The 12,981-nt window shown below is 35.8% G+C and overlaps 1 protein-coding gene across 3 annotated transcripts in view; it reads left to right on the forward strand.

Annotated features, from left to right (window-relative positions):
* The window catches only part of LOC115219036, a 72,075-nt gene that overhangs the window by 29,551 nt on the left and 29,543 nt on the right, over positions 1-12,981 (forward strand). For all 3 annotated transcript variants that reach the window (XM_036508702.1, XM_029789082.2, XM_036508701.1), the window contains exons 11-18: positions 951-1,103; positions 3,339-3,438; positions 6,156-6,259; positions 8,373-8,465; positions 8,990-9,057; positions 9,827-9,914; positions 10,902-10,981; positions 12,098-12,203. In XM_036508702.1, coding sequence (XP_036364595.1) covers positions 951-1,103; positions 3,339-3,438; positions 6,156-6,259; positions 8,373-8,465; positions 8,990-9,057; positions 9,827-9,914; positions 10,902-10,981; positions 12,098-12,203 — 792 coding nt within the window. The remainder of the gene's footprint in view (positions 1-950; positions 1,104-3,338; positions 3,439-6,155; positions 6,260-8,372; positions 8,466-8,989; positions 9,058-9,826; positions 9,915-10,901; positions 10,982-12,097; positions 12,204-12,981) is intronic.

The raw sequence follows: 12,981 nt of genomic DNA on the forward strand, positions 1-12,981 counted from the left end.
ACAGTGGTACTGAACACAGAACCATGTGGTTGGGAAGCAAACTTCTTACCACACACCCACACCTGCACCTATATACAAACAATGTCTATTTAAAAATTTTAATATTTCAATTAAAATCCTCCAACATGATTTTATGTAGATGGTGACGACGACGACAAAATTCTTCAAATTCTTGGTTGTTTTTGAATTTAATTGGAACTTGTAAACAGTGAATCTCATTAGAAAGATTAGTTTCAAGTTTTGGCGTAATGTCAGTCTCCGGAATATTGTTAAGAAATAGTTAATGGCACCTCCTCCTTCTTTGGGGAGCTGTGAATGGCAGCTTGGACTGTAATACATGAGTTTTCTTTGCAGTTTTCTCTTTCAGTCTATAAGGATGCACACAAAGTTCTGAATATTGGCTACATGTCATGGAATTGAAATCATATACAATTGCATACATATATGCATATGTGAGTGCATGTGTGTGTGTATGCGTGTATGTGTGTGTGTATATATGTATGGTGGGGGGGTGGATGTGTATTCGCCATTTTCGAACACACAAAAAGTGTTACATTTACTTAGTTATTTTTTGCACAAACTGTTTATTATGAAATGTGGAAACAGTTTTGCCACACTTCTTCCATTTGGTCACAATTCCATAGCTTCTCTTATTTCAAGAACTGAATTGCAGAAGTAAGACAAAACCTGTTGACACTTCTTCATAACAAATTCTACTTTTAATGAAATAAGCTAAAAGTGAATATAATTAGGTTTTGTCTTCTTAAATGATCAAACTCTTTTACAAAGTGTTTGTTTTATATAGTCACATTTCTATCCACATACTAAACAAATGCAACTATGATATGTTTTTTTTAAATATATTTCCTAAAATCCATATTCTATCAAATTATGTTAATCTATAAAATATTGGCAAAATTTTTAAAGGATTTGTTTTTGTTTTTATACAGGGTTTCCTTTACAGGCTCATTGTTTACCTTGATTTACTTGTGAAATATTTTGATCAAAAATTCTCCAAGATTAAACACATATATCACACCCTTCAGACTATCTGGTCAACATTTCCTGAGGACAAACAAAATTTGACTGCCACTCAAAAAGAAGTAAGATTTTCTTCCAGTTGTGTTCTGTTTTTTTTTTCTGTTGATAAATCTGAAGTCTACCATCATCATCATCATCATCATCATCATCGTTTAACATCCGCTTTCCATGCTAGCATGGGTTGGATGGTTTGACTGAGGGCTGGCGAACCAGATGGCTGCACCAGGCTCCAGTCGTGATCTGGCAGAGTTTCTACAGTTGGATGCCCTTCCTAACGCCAACCACTCCGAGAGTGTAGTGGGAGCTTTTACGTGCCGCCAGCATGAGGGCCAGTCAGGCGGTACTGGCAACGGCCACACTCAAATGGTGTTTTTTACATGCCACCTGCACAGGAGCCAGTCCAGCGGCACTGACAATGACCTCACTCGAATGTTTTTTCATGTGCCACCGGCACAAGTGCCAGTAAGGTGACGCTGGTAATGATCATGCTCGAATGGTCGCTGGTAATGATCACGCTCGAATGGTGCTTTTTACGTGCCACCAGCACGGAAGCCAGTTAGCCGCTCTGGCAACGATCACGCTCGGATGGTGCTCTTAGCGCTCCACTAGCACGGATGCCATTGTTTAAAACTTTCAAAACTGGTATTACTTAGAAATACTCAAATGTTTATAATGTTATGTTACAAGTCTGTAGATTCCACGTGTATGACAGATCTTACCACCATGCATTATCAAAGAATGTTTCTCTAAATACTTTGTACAGTATTTTGGTAATATACACATGGTTGGTTCCCTGCAAGACATTCGCTTAAAACATGTCCTTCTTCAATGATGCCATGAATAATATTCAGTCAAAGTCTATCCTGTTTCAATACTTTGACAATGCCTGAATTTTTCCAAATGCATGAAACAGTTTGGGCAAGTGTTTTCTTCTAAAGCCCTGGGCCAACCAAAACCTTGTGAATGAATTCGGTTGATGGAGATTGAAAGAAGCCCTCTGTGAATGTATATGCGTGAGTATGCATGTTTGTGTATTCTTGTTTTGACATCACTTGATAGCTACAAATGCCATTCTGTCATACAAACTTTGTTTTTTCGTTTCTGATCTTCAGTGGAAAACATGTCTGGGCAAAGGGAAAACATTACTTTGTTTGGAAGCAGTTGAGGGTTGGTGACAGGAAGGGCACCAAGCTGTAGAAAATCTGCCTCAAATAATTCCATCATGTGACCCATGCAAGTATGGGAAAATTTGATGTTTAAATGATGATAATGATGATGAGAAAACATTTTGTGTAAATGATGATAATGATGATGATGATGTTGTAAGAAAGGAAATTAGTATTTATTTCAAATGAGCCTGGTGCAGCCATCTGGTTCGCCAGTCCTCAGTCAAATCGTCCAACCCATGCTAGTATGGAAAGCGGACCTTAAATGATGATGATGATAATGATTAGACCCACCACCACCACTCCCCATTTTAAGATTAAAAGCAATTCAGCTACTTCGTCCCATTCTTTTATTCAGAAATAATTTATATTTAAGACTGCATTATTGAATGTATTCTGTAGTTTTTTGTCTATTTCTAAGATGGCAGGGAATGGTTTGAGTGATATTTGGCTGATATTTCTAGCAGGTCCTGTGGCTATGCAGAGGGGCTCATGTAAAGGGACCTATATGCAGATGGTAGAAAGATTCCCTTACATATACTTTTGAGCATTTAATTTCAATTCTTCAAAAAATATTTCTTTGTTACAAGTTTCTATAATCTTGTACCCATTCTTATTATTTATATGAACAGAATCAGTAGAGCATTTGGACAGAATGTCTTGTGGTTGTATCCATTTATGTTCTGAGTTCAAATCCTATCAAAACTAACTTTGTCTTTCATCCTCCTGGAGTTGATAAAAAATAGTTTCAACCATATCCTGGAGTTAATTTAATTTTTTTTCCCTCCTTTCTATGAAATGTTTGACTTCATTCTTTACTTAGAAAGCATCATTTGTTAATGTGTGTCTTTCATGCTGGCAACAGGCTGCATGGTTTGACATGGCCTAACAGATCGGAGGACTTTTATTGTGCTTCAAAGGTCTTCTTTGATGACATCCAGCAGCTGAATGCCCCTCCTCATACCAACAACATTACAGAGTTCACTGGGTGCTTTTTTTCATGACTCCAGCACTAATGGGGTTACCATGTAGTCTACAAGACTAACATCCCTTTCTACAGTAGAGTGAGAGGGGCAGCTTTATATATAAAACAAAAATTGGTTTGCTAATAAGGTTCCTTCTTATTTTCAGATTGAAATGCTACAAGAGATCCTGTCAAAATTCTTTTTGAATGCTGCAACATTTTTGCATGTGATTATCAAATCGGAACAAACAGATGCGGAAGCAATTGGTACAAGTTTTTGATATTTTTCTACACTTTAAGGCACAGAGCTGGCAGAATTGTTGGCACGCTAGGTTCAGCAGCATTTTGTCTGTCTTTATGTTCTGAGTTCAAATTCTGCTGAGGTCGATTTTGCCTTTTATCCTTTCAGGGTAGATAAAATAAGTAGCAGTTGAGCATGCGGGGGGGGGGGGGGGTCAATGAAATCAACTCTGCCCCTTGCCCTAAATCTGTCCAAGAAGGGGATCCCAACAAGTTGTTGCAGTTTGAGATTCTAAGAAGAAATGTGGGAGCATTGAGTAATCTCTTATTGAGATAATTCAGAGAGATGGTGATATTAACAAAATATTCTAAAACTTGAAATTTCTCTCTTAGCTAGAGAAAGAAAACAACAACCTAATAGTAATTGTTAGCAGCTCTGAAAGAAAAGAGGAGACGATATCGGGAAATTAAGAATTTAATTTCAGAGGGGAAAATATCTTGTGTCTGTGATTAGGCCAGGTGACAGCTAGGAACATGTTTTACTGTTGTTGGAGCTCATCAGTGAAGTATAGCTTTCTCAAATACAGTTTGTTTGTTCAAAGTAGCAGAAAATATTAGAATAAAATAGACAAAGTGAGGAAATAGTGTCTTTAGTTTGTGGTTATAGGGTGTTGGAAAATGAATCTTTGGCAATTAGTTGAAGGAATATGTTTTTTTAATGTGCTTTGGATACATTCGATGACTGGCATCCGTACTAGCAGGGTGCAAAGAGCACAATACGAGCGTGATCGTTGACAGAGTGGCTAACCGGCTTTCATGCCAGTGGCACATAAAAGGCACCATTTGAGTGTGATCGTTACCAGCATCACCTTACTGGCACTTGTGCGTGTGCTAGTAGGGTGCCAAGAGTACCATCCGAGCGTGATTGTTGCCAGAGCAGCCAACCGGCTTCCGTGCCGGTGGCATGTATAAGGGCACCATTTGAGCATGATCGTTACCAACATCGCCTTACTGGTACCTGTGTCGGTGGAATGTGTAAAAGATTCGAGCAAGGTCGTTGCCAGTACCGCCTGACTGACCCCGTGCCAGTGGCACGTAAAAAGCACCCCAAACACTCTCGAAGTGGTTGGCATTAGGAAGGGCATCAAGCTGTAGAAACTCTGCCAAATCAAGATTGGAGCCTGGTGCAGCCATCTGGTTCGCCAGCCCTCAGTCAAAATCGTCCAACTCATGCTAGCATGGAAAGCGGACGTTAAATGATGATGATGATGATGATGATGATGATGATGTGAAGATCTTAATGATAATTAATGATCTGTAAAAGTCTGTAAGTTTTACAGCCCCACTGAACAAAAATCTGTTAAGAATTAACTTAAAACTCCTATAGTAAAGCATCTGACATGTGAATTTACTAAAGTTTATTCATTATCATAATGTAACTCTAAAGTGAAAACAAAATAGAGAAATACACACGCCTATTCAAATATGTATAACAATTTCAAAGGATTTAAATAAAACTATTTTGTATACTCCTTCAATATTACGCCACCCTCAGTTGAGGGGTCTCTGTCTTGCAAGCTACTTGGTGGCCTCACTGGTGCAGGTGCCATGTAAAAAGCACCCGGTACACTCTGGGGAATGGTTGTTGTTAAGAAGGGCATCCAGCTGTAGAAACCATGCCCCCAACAAGAAAATAGAATATGATGCAGTTCTCTGGTTTGCCAGCTCTTGCTGAATTGTCCTGCTCAGGGCAGCATGGAATGCAAATGTTAAACGGTGATGATAACGACAATGTTAATGATGATGATGGTGGTGGTGGTGGTGGTGGTGGTGGAGGCGGAGGCAGCGGTGGTGGCCGCGGCAGCGATGGCGGTGGCAGCAGTGATGACAACGATGACTCGTTTGCTCTCACTGAATTCATGATGGGACAGTCTGCAGCTTCAGAAAACTCTAAACCCTACAAACTCAGCTGTGTCTCTTTGTTACAAAACGTCTCTTAGAATATTTAATAGTCTTTCCAGAAGGCTATGAATGCCAGTCATCCAAACTCTTATAAGATTCTTTTTTAAATGCATCTGAACAGGTAATCCATTTAAGGTAAACATTTTGTTTCACCTGAAGTAAACTTTTTTCTCATTCTGCTCACAAACTTCAGAATGTTTCATTATTATCGTTATAACTGAAGACATGCATGAGTGAACAATGATAAATGTAACTGGAAAAAAAAAGTCTTAAATTTGTAAAATATTTTAAGCTCTTGCAGAATTTTATTTTGCTCTATTCCACAAAGTCTCTTTGAAAATATTCTTCTAATGTAATTCTGTATTCTTTTCTATTTTCAATGACCTTTGACCATTCTTCATATAAAATTCTCAATGCCAAAGCTTTTTATTATAAGAAATAATTTTATCTTGCTAATCAGATTTGTCATAGTCCATTTGATAATAATGAGTTTATTGTATAGAGTGTTAGGGATGCTGTAACTGCTTGGATGCACCACACTTGCCCCAGTATATTGCAGTGTTCAATATATTTTCCCATGAATCAATCTATTCCACAATTTGATATTTTGTTAAATTTCTATTTTCTACAGATCAAAAACTATAGATTACTGAACATTCTTCAGCATCTCTTTTAGTTCCTATCATATTCTTTATTTCCTGTATTATATTTCCCCAGTTAAAAGAATCCTTTTGTTTCCAATTACCATCACAATTCAAGTTGTCCCTAATTCGATATTTCAGATTCGATGATAAAATCTTTTAATATCCTCCACCAGCTGAGTAAATACTTGAACGACATTCCAAACATGTTGGAAATGAAGACCGAGATATATTGTATGACTCAGGTAAGCAATTTGTTAAAGCATTCCACTACCTTTGTTACTGATTAAATCGTTTCACAATAAGCTGCCTGAGACTGTCCATGATTCTTGGTTTATGCCTTTCATTCTAAACAATTTTTCAAAAACAAGATGTCTTAGGTGGTGAATGGTTTCTTGAGTAACAAACTTACAAATCAGTAACAATGGTTTTGGTGGTAAGCTGGGAGTATCAGTGGGAGGAGAGTGTCAGTCTTTGTCTAGCTTTCACTCAGTGCAGATCCTTCTCTTGAATTTCTTGGGAGAAAATCAGTTTCAGCTTGCAAACATTTTGTGTGATGAACAAGCTTCAGGAATGAATTCAATTTGTAAACCAAAGTTCCACTGTACAAGCTTTCCGTTTTAAAGGGATCTAAAAACCTTCCATTGCAACTTCGCGTTATTTTAATTTCCAAATACAAAAACAAAACTGGCAGAATCATTAGCAATGTGGAACAAAACGCTCAGAGACACACACTTCGGATTCTTTACATTCTGAATTCAAATCTCACTGAGGTCAACTTTGCCTTTCATACTTCCATGGGTGGGGGTCAATAAAATAGAGGACCAGCCAATTGCTGCAGTCAATATAATCAACTTGCCTCTCCCCTCAATATTTTTTCCCCATAAATACATTTATATGCTATAAAAAGGAAAATGTGAGAAATTATGAATTTTTGGCAACCCCACTCCCTGACCCTGATTGTTTCTGTTTAGAAATTAAGATATCGAAGAGCCTGAGAAGGTCATTGCTGGCATTTATCCACATTGGCTTAAAACAATTATGGAGATGTACTTGCATAGCAAGTGACTTGATCTGAGATCATGTGCTAAAACGAAAACAATTGCAGCATGGAAGGTGTTTGTAAGCCATTCAAGAACACACAAAAATTAGTTTCACTTCATTTAAATTTCATTTGTGTCAAAATATTTTCTTCGCTTTGAAACCGTGACCTGTTCACTGACAAAACATCACAAAAGTGATGCAGCACGAAGTTTCGTCAGTGAACAGGTCACGGTTTCAAAGCGAAGAAATTATTTTGACACAAATGAAATTTAGATGCTGGAGTGAAACTAACGGTTTTTGTGTGTTCTTGAATGGCCTACAAACGCCTTCCATGCTGCGATTATTGTTGATTTTAAAAAAGAGTTTTGCAAACAATAATTCATTTTAGTAGCATACTTTTCGGTTAGAAAATGCTTTTTCTTACACACACACACGGCTCCACTTGATTCAGGTGGGAGTAAAAATTTAGATTACAATTTATTTTGTTGTTTTTCTTCTACCAATGGACCACGTATGTGTTACTTCAGCATCATCATTCCAGAAACTGTGTTTAACGAGAGAAAAATATTAAAAAAACATCAATACATGTGTGAGTGAAAAGGGAGGGTGGCTTGGATTGTGCTAGAAACAACAGTGAAACCTCCCTTGAATTGTTCACCTTTTCCTCTGAAAATATTTACAATTTGTTTTGTTCTTGTTTTTACTGAAAAGCTTTTCCATGGCTTTTAAGTTAAAAAAGAAAATGGTCAAAATTGGTTTGGATAGTTATTATTGTAAGGCTTATAGCGTTCCAAAGAGCCATAACAACAAAATCACTTTAAAATTTTTTTACAAAAATTATACAGGTATTTAAAAAAATTTTCATTCAATAATTAATATTTTTACATTATGTATACATTAATAGAACAAACTGTCAGTTTTCCAAATAGCAAATTGAAACTTGAAATGAAAACATTAAAATAGAAAGTAAGAGACAAATGAAAATGGAATACTCTGCAGTTAATGAAATGAATATCTAAATTTGCGAGAAATTGCAGTTAAAAAATTCAAATAAACTTGAGAAATTGAAATTATAGGAAATTTCTTAAAACATGAAGTTGTAAAGATATTTCCAGGCGGTCAACCCTTTAATAATTGCTTTCTTTTAGTACTTTTAGTAATTGTTACACACCTAATTAATAATCAGCCTTCTCCGTTATAGTATAGAAGAAGATCTCTCTATGTATATATATATGTGTGTGTGTGTGTGTATATATATATATATATATATATATATATATATATATATACATACATGGTTATCTTTCTTTTTAGAGAATGTTTCTTAAGCTTTACGAAGATGCCTTAACCAAATTCTCTAAGTCATCTTCCTGTGAGAACTCCAAAGCTCAACTCACTCTGACGAAGGTAAGACTGTTTTTTTTCTTTTATTTTGTTGAAGATTCTGAGTAAATTCTTGTCTTGGTTTCGGTCATTGGACTGTGGCCATGCTGTAGCATTGCATTGTAAAGTTTTCTACCTTGTTATATAGATCGCAGTATTTTATTTCAATCTTCTGGTTATTTTATTGATATCTATTTGCCCTGTTGCTAAGTTACATTTTCATGTAAAAGATTACAACTCTCTGTAGCATTACACACACACACACACAGTCTCATGAATGTGTGTGTGTGTTTACAGATAATAAATATTCAGGCCAGTTTCCCAGTTTGACAATAACTTGTATTCTTCCTCCTCCCAGAGACCTCTAGAAAAATGTCGGTGGAGCTGCCCCTCTTCCCCACATTAAACCATTAAAGCAAAACCAAAAATCAATAAATAAATGATGGGATTCTGGCCTCATATTGTTTCATAGTTGGGATTGAAAAGTTTATATTTCTAATCGTTATAGAATTCCTAATAAATTCCGTCTTTTTTTTTTTTTTTTGCAGATTTCCGATGTTATTAATTGTCTGGAACAAGAGATTTGTTTAATTGAAAAGTTTAAGCCTTCGTTTGAGTAAGCTGGATTCTGATGGTCTTTTATTAAGAAATAGCAGAACTGTTAAAGGAATATGATCAAATAGAAAACCCGAATGACTGATCGTTGACTCTTTCTCAGTCAGTTGTTGAATTGTTGCAAAGGGATGGTGAAAAGTTGTTAGTAAAAAGAAAGTTAGTGATAGTTAAAGAAATGGTTGCAAAACATTGATTTACCCAATACAATAGCGAAGTCTGCCATTAAGATTGAAACCAGAGTAGATTCCAAATAGAAAACCCGAATGACTGATGGTTGACTCTCTCTCAATCAGTTGTTGAATTGTTGCAAAGAGATGGTGAAAAGTTGTTAGTAAAAAGAAAGTTAGTGATAGTTAAAGAAATGGTTGCAAAACATTGATTTATCCAATACAATAGCGAAGTCTGTCATTAAGATTGAAACCAGAGTAGATTTCACAAAAAAAACATGATCATATTTTGTCTCAGGCATCCTTGCTAACCAACAAAGGGGTTTTAATTTACAGCAAATTGAACCAGTTACACTAAGGGTAGCAGTAGATAAAAGGCAATGGATAAATATTTTGTGGTGATGTTGACCAAATCTTTAAATGGGTGTTAAATGTAAATATTGGAAAACCTTTTGTTTTTAAAGATGAGGCTAATAGCCTGAAAATTATAATTTTTTTGCATTAGATAACTTTTAAAGTTAAAAGAAAATTCATGTTTATATTTCTGAATTCAATTGTTATGGTTTCAATCCTGCAGCTTTACTTTTCTTTTATTTTCCAAAGGTTTGACATTGTAGATGAAGCCAAGAAATGTTTATTTAAATATTTAATGAATGACATCCAGAATATATTTAGAAACGAAAACATTACGGTAAATATTAAATTTGTTTTGAAATAACATGGAAAAAATATTTTCCTCAAAATTTAAAATATTCTAAAACAGAAAATCCTGTGAAATTTATGCCTTTCTGCTTTTAATCTGAATATGTTGCTCTTAAAGATCCTTTTTGCGGGTTATGTAAATATATGCAAATCAGTACCATCTGGATTGATTATAACATAACAATATATCGGAGTTTAATGACCTGTTTATTAACTTGGTGCTTAATTACCATAAATTTAGTTTTTGATGTTCGTACATCAATTCTTTATATGGACTCCAAACAAAAAAGAAAGAAAATAATTTAAAATATATTCAGATTCTTATAATTGAATCAATAATTATTATTTAGAAGAGTCTTCCATAATGGTTGTTGTGTGTTTCTTTAATATTAAGCATTGAATAATGAGAATTAAATCACCTTCAATGCTCTTTTAAAATAAAATTTTCATTTAATGAATTCTGTAAAAAGCAATACCATAAATCCTTGAGTATAATCTGCATTTTTTTCCCAAAATTTAAAGGACAAATTCATTAGTGCGTACTTATTTTCTAAGCAATGTCCGAGTCTCTATTTGCTGTCCGGCAATGTTTATTCAGATGCATTTTGTAACGTCGGGCACGAAAATACCTTAAACTAAGCCTGGAAGCAATGAAGTCATAAAAGAATCATCAATAATTTGCAGTAAGCAACATTTATTAAACGTTATTACTGTTATTTCTTTATTTTTTGCAAACAAAATGCACAAAAAAAGCCACATGTTTACATTGTTATATATACAATAATAATAAAGTATGTTACCGTATACATTTTTACAAACCAAGGATGTTATATAGACCTCCTTGACTCAAGTTCAGAGGTACGGCCCCCTAAAAATCATCCCCTGTGTATTATACTCGAGGATTTTCGGTATATATAATATTGTACATCCATGGATATTGTATTTCATTTCAAACTTATGATGTTTTGTTTTCTAGGCAGAAAAAGTGGATTTATATCATCTGGTCGAACATATCTACCATTTGGATTCCTGCTGGGGTACAAGTTTGTCAGAAAAGTAATCCTTTAACCTTTTCATTACCAGATTCCTATTGAAATGTTCTGCCTTTCATCATCATCATCATTTAACGTCCACTTTCCATGCTAGCATGGGTTGGACAATTTGACTCAGGTCTGGTGAACCAGATGGCTGCACCAGACTCCAATCTTGATCTGGCAGAGTTTCTACAGCTGGATGCCCTTCCTAATGCCAATCACTCTGAGAGTGTAGTGGGTGCTTTTTACATGCCACTGGCACAGGAGCCTGTCATGTGATACTGGCAACGGCCACGCTCAAATGGTGCTTTTTATGTGCCACCTGCACAGGAGCTAGTCCAGTGGCACTGGCAACGATCTCGCTCGAATGTTTTTGTCACGTGCCACCAGTACAAGTGCCAGTGTTTCAGTTAATTTCAAAAACAACAAAGAATTTAGTTGCGTTGATGCAAGATGGGTTGTGGAAAACAATGAAGGTCGAAGCGAGAAGAGGAGATGCAAAATGGGAAGAGGTGGATGGGGGAAGTGGTGATGCAGGAAGAGTGGTGGGTTGAGATGAAAAGTGAAACAAGTTGATGCAGACAAAGGAAGTGCACTTCCTGATCTTTAGGTGCTTTTAGCTGCAGCCCTTATCAAAATGATGAGAATATTCCAGCTGTGGCCATCAAATCATTATTTAGCATGTCCTTTAGTAAAGTGTGCTTTTAAGGGTAGCTTGGCTGCTATTCCTAATCATTAAGCAACAATTTAAGGGTTTCTTCAGAGTAATCACTGCAAAAGAAGAAGTGAAATAATTACAATATCAAATCTAAAATTGTTTTAAAAAAACCAGATCAGTGAGGTGTTTATGATTGGCATGCTGACCCTCCCTCCTGAGATGCCGAAGAATGTTTCAACACACACAAGTTTACTTTACATCAAGAATCTTGAAATCATCATCAACACCACCACCACCACCATGATCATCATCGGTTTAATGACCACAATCCATGTTGGCATGGGTGGAAGGGTCCAAATGCAAAAATGAAATCTTACAAATAGCTTCTTCAAAAATTTTATTCCTGAGTAATTAAAACTTCATTGTTTCTGTTGTTTTTGTTTTGTTTTTGTAATTATTCTTTTTTTTTTAATTTTATAGTTTAAATATTTGGAAGGTAATGTTGATGCCATCTGTGATAGAAAAAGTGAAAGAAACCTACCAGACTCTTTGTAAAATTACTGAAAAATCTTTAACACTTGATCAGGTACAAAACATTTCTCTCCTTTTGTAAAGACTATCAAATGTCTATTTTATCCTTATTTTTATATTTCATAAAACGTTGACTCTGTCTTGTGAGGTTTTATATCAGATGGGGGCAGGAAATGATTTGAAGACAATGTTAATTAATTTAAACAAATTGGATGACATTAAATCACTTTTCTCGTTAGTTTTTATGGCACTCTTTCGATATAACTTGACAAAATCAAAACATTTCACTTCGAGTATTTCCGTGGGTTGTGGAGTAATAGATATAACGAAATTATGCCAGTAATGTCTCATTTTAAATTTGAAGAAAAAATTGCCTTACATATTTGTTCTTACCTGTTTCATGTTTGTATGTAACATCCGCAAATTTCAAAGCAGAAAACAGAATCGGACTGTCATTTGCTCCCACGGAAATACCCGAAGTGAAATGTTTTGATTTTGTCGAGTTATATTGAAAGAATGCCGATTTTTGGCTGTGTGGTAAGTAGCTTGTCTACCAACCACATGGTTCCGGGTTCAGTCCCACTGCGTGGCACCTTGGGCAAGTGTCTTCTACTATAGCCTCGGGCCGACCAAAGCCTTGTGAGTGGATTTGGTAGACGGAAACTGAAAGAAGCCCGTCGTATATATGTATATATATATATGCGTGTGTGTGTTTGTGTGTCTGTGTTTGTCCCCTAGCATTGCTTGACAACCGATGCTGGTGTGTTTATGTCCCCGTTACTTAGCGGTTCGGCAAAAGAGACCGATAGAATAAGTACTGGGCTTACAAAAGA

Source organism: Octopus sinensis, linkage group LG14, assembly GCF_006345805.1.
Source record: "Octopus sinensis linkage group LG14, ASM634580v1, whole genome shotgun sequence".
In the NCBI taxonomy this organism is placed as follows: Eukaryota; Metazoa; Mollusca; class Cephalopoda; order Octopoda; family Octopodidae; genus Octopus; species Octopus sinensis.